The 7,483-nt window shown below is 45.0% G+C and overlaps 1 protein-coding gene across 1 annotated transcript; it reads right to left on the bottom strand.

The window, feature by feature from the left end:
- Window positions 1-2,894: 2,894 nt before the first annotated feature.
- nkapd1 (NKAP domain containing 1) lies at window positions 2,895-6,444 on the bottom strand. Its single transcript, XM_056611416.1, has 6 exons — window positions 6,297-6,444; window positions 5,901-5,981; window positions 5,687-5,766; window positions 5,431-5,553; window positions 5,097-5,150; window positions 2,895-5,005 (listed from the first exon to the last, which is right to left on the bottom strand). The coding sequence occupies exons 2-6, from the start codon at window positions 5,961-5,963 to the stop codon at window positions 4,525-4,527; spliced, it is 801 nt and encodes a 266-aa protein (XP_056467391.1). The 5' UTR covers window positions 5,964-5,981; window positions 6,297-6,444; the 3' UTR covers window positions 2,895-4,524.
- Between the last annotated feature and the right edge of the window lie 1,039 nt (window positions 6,445-7,483).

Genomic DNA, 7,483 nt, shown 5'->3' with positions numbered 1-7,483 from the left:
TCAAAATGTATGGATAGAGTTATCTTCCATAGAAATTGAAGCAATAACTACCTATTTGTGCCCTTTACCTTTGAAGCAACGTTTCGCTCCGGCAGATTTGTCTCCAGTGTTTCAAAGCGCCGAAGGCACGGTGTGAATTATTCTGTCTCGTTCTGGGGGGTCTCCAATGTTTCACTTTTTCCCCATTTAATGTGTCTCGTCGCAGCTAGCGAACAGAAAAGACGTTTAGACTATTGACCACTGTGCAAGGGCGTAGTAGGGAGAATTATTAAGGCGGGGGACAAAAAGGGAAATAATTCACAATGCAACCTTCGTCTCCTGCATTCTTACGCATTTTCAGGTACTTATTAGCTATTCCAGCAGGCCATGTTAGACCAGAGGATGACTAGTAAAATGTGTAATATAGAATTCAAACATACTGAAATTATCATTTAGAATTACCAGAACCCATTGGGAAGCGATTGCAAAGATCGAGAGAAATTAGGAAACGTTGGTGAAGCATAACTGATCAAAAAGTAAAGTCCCTTTTTTTGTCCATCACTTTCTGGTAATGTGAACCTGGGCGCCAATAATTGTAATCGAAAAGAGAAAAAAAAACGCGTCGACATGGTGAAGCCATTGTTTTCCGTTCGTTTGCGCCTCGTAGGGGTGAAGTGACGAACAACAATGGAAGTAGGGTACATATCTCGGTAGAATTAGTATAATCCGCCATGGGGGTGGTGAATTAGTAATTCAGATGCTGTATACAATATTCTGTCACAGAACAAGAAAACATTGAATACATATTTTAAATCTCGTTTGAAAAGATTAATTTAAAAGCTCACCCCCCAGCCTCCTGGCAGGCCTCCAGCGGCTCCTAGGGGGGGCCCTCATCCCCCCCATAATTCTAGGACGGTGACACTTTCTACAGTTTTAACTCTTTATGTCTTGAATACGATTAACCACATTACACATGTTCCGTGATAATCCGGTCCATTTGATTCACGCTCGTTTTATTACATTCCCCGGGCCTTCTCAGTGTTCCTAATGGGAGAATTGTCTTATTCTATCAACAACTCAGAAGGGACTCGTCTGTCTGACCTAAACCCCATGTCTATTGATAGAAAAGCATTGGACAGGGTGCATTCTTCCTTTGTGCGACTAATCCAGCTCAGAGTGCTCCATAGAGCTCCACTCAGTAAAGCGAGATGAGCTGAATTTGATCCTGATTCTGTTCCTGATTGTGGTCATTTACAGGCTGATCGTCCACCCCGATTCTGGTCCTGCCCAGGGCTTGGATCTTACTGGTCCTCTATATCTTAATGTGTTTCCTAACATACCGAATGCAACATTAAAGCCTTGTCCATTACCGGGCATTTTTGTTGAGTTTCACCTGAACCTTTGACTTGTAATTCAAATTACATTTCCGTGATGCATTCGCTGCCGAAGCCAGTCTGTGAATACTTTTAACCTGGTAAATCATCGACACCGCCTCCGCATCCGGTCTGGCAAAAAGTAATCTCACAAATTTGACTCCAGATTAACATGTATAGACTGAAAGAGACAAGTTTAAATCTTGGGGAACGGGGGATTTGATGTTCTTTCCTCTCATATCATTATTTTGACCAATCATGTGTCTTGGGGGCTGGGTCTACTTGGAATGGTTCTCTACTGGAAATAACCTGGACTGGCCATTAACCTTGGATCCAGAATATGATTGATAACTACACAAAATCCCAATACTGGGATAAATTCAACTTTCCACTTTGCCGATGGGAAGAGCTGAGGAAGCTGGAACTTTGTGTCTGGACACCAATGTCCTTAGGCAAAATGTCTTTAAAGGTTTAAAGTCAAACCTGGATATTAGTTGGGCCACTGTTGCAATAACCTACATTTGTTGAAAGCATCTCCTGAAACCTCCATTTTGCCAGTTTAATGGAATAAAATCTCTGTGACAAAACAGGGAACACTGAGTAACTATCCCCCTCGCACACTCTGGTTTCCGGTTCAGACAATGCAGTCTTCTAGATAAGACGTAGCCGCACTTCTGAATCCAGTATTAGGCTACCATACATATTTAATCTAATGCTAAGGGGGGTTAGTGCGAGATTCGTTAAACAAGCATTAGCCTTTCGTTTCTTATTTTGACAGTCTGTTCTCCCTCCAGACTGAACGTCTGTCTGGTCTCGGGGTCTTTGTAAATTAGTCCAATACTATATTTGTCTAGACTTGGTGTTATTTCACACTGAGCTGAACCCAGAGTTTAATTCTTCTTTTTATTTAAATATTTCATTGTCAATGTTTTGATTATTGCAAACTGTTTCTACACTCTCATACTCGGTGGTTTAAAGGGAAAAATGGTTTACATTATTCAACGGCACAACAAAAACATACCAAAATTTGAATGGATAGAGAACAGGCCAAACTGCTACTTCCATAGCTTTGCATCATCCACATTTCATGACCGCAGGATTCATACGAGTTAGTCAAAGTTAGTTCCACGGTTCGTTAGTGTGGTTAATAGGATAAGGGTTAAACCACGTTGAAGTTAGGTTCTAGTGAGCATAGAAGTATTATAAACCACATCAACTAGCTAGCATTCCCATTTCAGAAGCCAAATTATGATATGTGTTGTGATGGTTATTTGTTATCATCTCAATAAAAAAAATAGTATTTGAGTTATACAGTTGTATAACAATTTGAATTTTTTTTATGGTATACACCTGTTATATACCCACACAGACAGAAATGCCATATTTTTGTGTTTGTGTGTGTGGGGGGGGGCTCCCATATTGGCGTTCAAAGCCACATGAAGCAGCACCAACGCCTCCAGCTCTGATTACCCCCACCCACCCCTCGCCCAGACGGCATTGTCAATTCGACGGACAGCCAAGATTGTCTGCGTGCCTGTCTGTGTGTGTGTGGCTGCCACAAATCTCGAAATAGCTTTAAGTTGTATATCGGCCCCTGCAAGCTAGTCTTCTGTGTTATTATGTTTGATATGAATCTGTATATCTTGTCCATCCTACCACCTTTAATACAAAATCTATTATTATTCCAAAACACAAGACTCACAATCCTTCTTGGGGCTAAACCACCATTTGTTGTAGCAGCACTCAGATTAAGGTGTGTCTGCAGCAACTGCTGTGTTACAAAGCGTTATCATACATCCTCTGTCCGAGCATTGGTTATCGATGACTCTTGTGGACAGCAGCATTAAGTGGTCGAGCAGGAGTTCGTGAGCACTGTGGGAAGGAGAACTCTGAGCTGCTTCTACACCTTTAAAGGCCGGTTGCCTGGTGATCTTCAGAATTGCTTCACGGCTCTATGCCTAATGATGTAATACAGAAACTATGATCTTGGGTAAAATCCACTGGTGTTGATCTACCCTCGCCCTGGAGTCTCTCTGGTGGCTATCAAGGAGAATCTGGAATCTTCCTAAAACTGGAGATTAAGGAAGCTTCCTAGGCTGAGCAGAATAATTTATATAATTATTGGAAGCCATTGATTTAATCTTTAAACCTGGTCTTATGCAGTATAACGTATAAATTGTTGAACATAAGTGTGCATGTATTAAGTTGAGCATGGCTGGCCTTTGAATGCATTCACACAAAACATATCCCTGATGCAGGAACGAGTTCAAAAGATTTAAATAATGCCGGAAAACCTAGTTAACATTTGAGTTTAAATGATACACTGATGTATTCACACTTACTGCATGCTTGTATTTGTACAAAAATGATACCTAGGGGGTGTTTTGTTTAAATAATTTCCACGCGTGGACGCATAATCCGGTTTCCTTAAAATCCTACATGGCATGGTTTAATCACGAAACACGTTTACAAAGCTAGAAAAACAGGTTTATTCCTCACAACGCCATCATGTTGCATAAAAAGTAATGAAATCTAAAAAAATCATAAATCCTAACCCGAGCCCAAGATCCCTGACATGATGAGGTCTTATAATAACACGATTGGCTACAAAACGCTTTGAGCGGGAAGGAGATCTGCTCCAGACATCCATCAGTTAGCACACGGCGTATCTCTCAGTACATCCCCTCTGTTCCCCCGCCGTCTGCACCGCCCGATTGGCTGCTTGTCTCCCGAGGAGGCGCCAAGCAGCCGCCACCAGGAGCATCCACAGACAGCGCCGACAGCACAGGTTGGTGGATGTCATACTGAGTAACATCACACACACATGTACACACACACACATGTACACACACACACACACAAACACACACACACACATGTACACACACACACACACACACACACACACACACACACACACACACACACACACACACACACACACACACACACACACACACACACACACACACACACACACACACACACACACACACACACAGCGTCCTCCCTCCCCCTTTGAGCTAATGGGACAAACAACACATCAAATGCAAGCGTTGTTCTAGTCATTACCGGAAATACCTGTGTGTGCATGTGTGCGTGTGTGCATGTGCGTATGCTCAAGTTTATGTCTGTGTGCACAAGTGTGTGTGTGTGTGACAACGAGAACGTTTCAATCAGCGGAGCTGTCGTCCGAGTTCCCCTCAGCCGGCTCCTTCCAGTCCTTCCTCCCGCTGCCCCTCCCCCTCTTCTTCCTCGCACCGTCGGGCCCGGAGTCCGTGTCTCTGTTGGCGTCGTGTTTCCTCTTCTTCCCGCAGCGCGTGCGTCTCTCCCTGTCCAGCTCCTCGCCCATCCCCTGTGAGCTGCTCTCCCCGGTGTCTCTCCTCCTGCTCCTGCTCCTGCTCCTCCTCCTCCTCTTCCCTTTGTGGTGCTTGCTTTTACCGCTTTTCCTCCTCTCTTTGCTCCTGGCGGACTGAGTCTCGCTGCTGCTGGAGACGTCCGCCTTCTTCCTCTTTCCCTCTTCCTCCTCCTTCTCGTCCTCGTCCTCCTTTTTCTTTTTCTTCTTCTTTTTCTTCTTCTCTTTGGACTTCTTGGAGCGCTTGGAGACGGACAGCTCTCTCTTGGTCTTCTTCGTCCTGCGGTCTGCGTCCTCGCTGAAACCACAGAGTCCCCAAATACACATAAATACAAGAGACATCGACGGGGGGAGGATATTTAAGATATTAAAAACCTATTTTTCGTCACCTGTCACTGGAGAACTCCTCCGGGTAGAGCTCCTTAAAGCCGCTGTGTCCCCACCTGTGGTTGGAGAGAGATTGAATGTTTTTAACCCCAACTACCCACCACACATTTGTAATGACTTCCGACCGATCACCGAGTCCAGCAAGTCACTTAGCAGACCACTGTAGCCAAAGTGTCTTACTGGGATTCCAGAAGACATTAAGGAGCAGATAGGGGTTAGCATCCTGCGGAAGGTAAGCAGCGCAAATCAGGGTTCAATCTCAGTATCTATTGGCAGGGGGTTAAACATCCTCACAGTGCTCTTCCCCCAGGTCTGTTGTTGTGTTTAGAGGCTTACCTGTCAGGATCATTGGCCTCAAACTCATACAGTTTACGGGACCAGTAGCGAGCCGCCCGGTCATCCTGCTCGGAGGGGCGGGACTTGGGACAGTCGGACACTCGATCACAGTGCATGTTCCCCCTGAAAACACAAAGAAACCTGACAGTCAACGGTGTTCAAATGGTCCAACACAAATATTGGAGGTTTTTCCAAGTGAAGGAAGTGAAGGAGGGGGGTACATTTGCACATATACATCGAGTCGTTGTCGTCAGACCTTTGTGCTTCTCTGGTCGACACTTCCGGGGTCTGTGTCTGGCTGCCCCTCATCTTCCACATCTCCTTCTCCTCTTGGATCTGACACGAAAAAAAAGAAGGCACGCAATTAATGACTGCTTCACAGAAACCGATTAACCCTAGTCACACACTCGCTGGACCAGAGAGCGTCTCTGTCTGTCACACACATAATGACAAATAACACACACATCTACCTTGTTATGAGCATCTGTGTGGCGGAGTACATTTCTCAGGAGAAACTTCCCCCACTTGGCCATGTTGCTCCCCTGTGCACACTAAAGGAGACAGTGGGGAATACAACGGTGGATTAATTGATAATCCCCCATCTGGGGTATGGGAATATCTCCATCAAACAGACACTAGTAGGGTACGAGTAGGTAACAGCCATCTATTCAAATAATGAGTTGTATCGTTATAACGATGTAAATAAGGAACCTGCCGGATCCATAACGTTATGATATTATAAATATGAATATAGTGGGGTTTACATTGTTCTCTGTCTTAGCTGTAAAGCAAACGAGTCGTTTCATCGAAGAAATAAAAAACGAGTGGTAGGCTTTGCTTTGCTTATCGCTGACAAATTATCTTACCGGGAATAGATCTGATTTACCGATCTGATCCGTGAGCCAGAGCCACACACAACAGCTAACAACAGCTAACGACAGCTAACAACAACACACGGTTCTGCTCTGCTTCAGCTTCCTCTACGTCATCACGTTGGCACGCTCCCATTGGCCGACTCCCACCGTCATCAATGGACAAGCTCGGTCCATGAACGTTCGCTCGGTGAACGTTCTTGATCACTGATTAATTTATTGATCACTGATTAATTTATTGATCACTGATTCATTTATTGATCAGTGATCAATATTTTTTTATCATACATATATGAGAGATATGCTAATTTAACAGTTCTGGCTCAGAGACTGAACGTGTAAATACAAGCGCTTTGGTCACTATAGTATTGACTATTGATATGACCTATATGCATATATTTTTATTTTATGCCTTTTCTTTATGAGCATTGGATATGATTGGGATTTATAAACGCATGTGATTTCATCTAATGTTTTCAACCTTCCAATATTAATTGGTGGTTGTTCCTAAACTGTTGACCACAGACACTATCCGTGATGACCTCTCAATTTTGCTTCATGCAGTGATGGAGAGCAAAAAAGGAGGCAGGCTCCGAAGTCCCTTAGCAACAGCATCCGTCCGCCGCTGTTGCCGTAGCAGCACCTTAGTGTAGGTTGTAGTTTTTGTCCCCTTGATGTCACCTCACCGTACATCGTTCATTAGCGTCAATCACTTCACCATCCTTAATTAACTGCTTGTGCGCTCCCGTTTCTCGATGTGTCTTCCTACGCCGGGAGTCCCACGCGCTCGCCCTCCAATCACCGGGTCCTGGACACTGTTTGTGATTGATTCTCCCAGAACCTGTGTGTGTGTGTCTGTGTTTTGACTTTCACCCAGTGAGTGATTGCTCGGGGTGTTCAGCACCCCGCGGCGGCGTCTCTCTGCCCTCGGGGGGTTACCTCGGCGATGTGATAATGTTGCCGTTGAAGCGGCAGACAGATCTTTGTAAACGAATGTCGCGCGGGCTGGCGGGCGGCTGAGTCATCCCACAGAAAGCGCTGGCTGCACCCCGGAGCGGGCCAGATGGTGAGGTGTTTGATAATGAGTTGTGGGAGAGCACTTTCCTTTAACATCGGCGTTCCGGGTGGTTTGGCGGCGCTGGCAGATTATTCATTTTCATTTCCCCAGATCCGGCCGGCCT

This window comes from Gadus chalcogrammus, chromosome 16, assembly GCF_026213295.1.
Source record: "Gadus chalcogrammus isolate NIFS_2021 chromosome 16, NIFS_Gcha_1.0, whole genome shotgun sequence".
NCBI lineage: Eukaryota > Metazoa > Chordata > Actinopteri > Gadiformes > Gadidae > Gadus > Gadus chalcogrammus.
Note: the sequence above shows the minus strand (reverse complement) of the source record. Positions and strands in the feature narration are given on the sequence as shown.

What these genes read in the sequence shown, in the direction of transcription:
- nkapd1 (XM_056611416.1), bottom strand. Translation starts at nt 5,963, where the DNA reads ATGGCCAAGTGGGGGAAGTTTCTCCTGAGAAATGTACTCCGCCACACA. An exon ending in ACACAGATGCTCATAACAAG is followed by an intron (nt 5,767 to 5,900) that starts GTAGATGTGTGT and finishes TTTTCGTGTCAG; the next exon opens with ATCCAAGAGGAGAAGGAGAT. An exon ending in GAGGAGTTCTCCAGTGACAG is followed by an intron (nt 5,006 to 5,096) that starts GTGACGAAAAAT and finishes CTGTGGTTTCAG; the next exon opens with CGAGGACGCAGACCGCAGGA.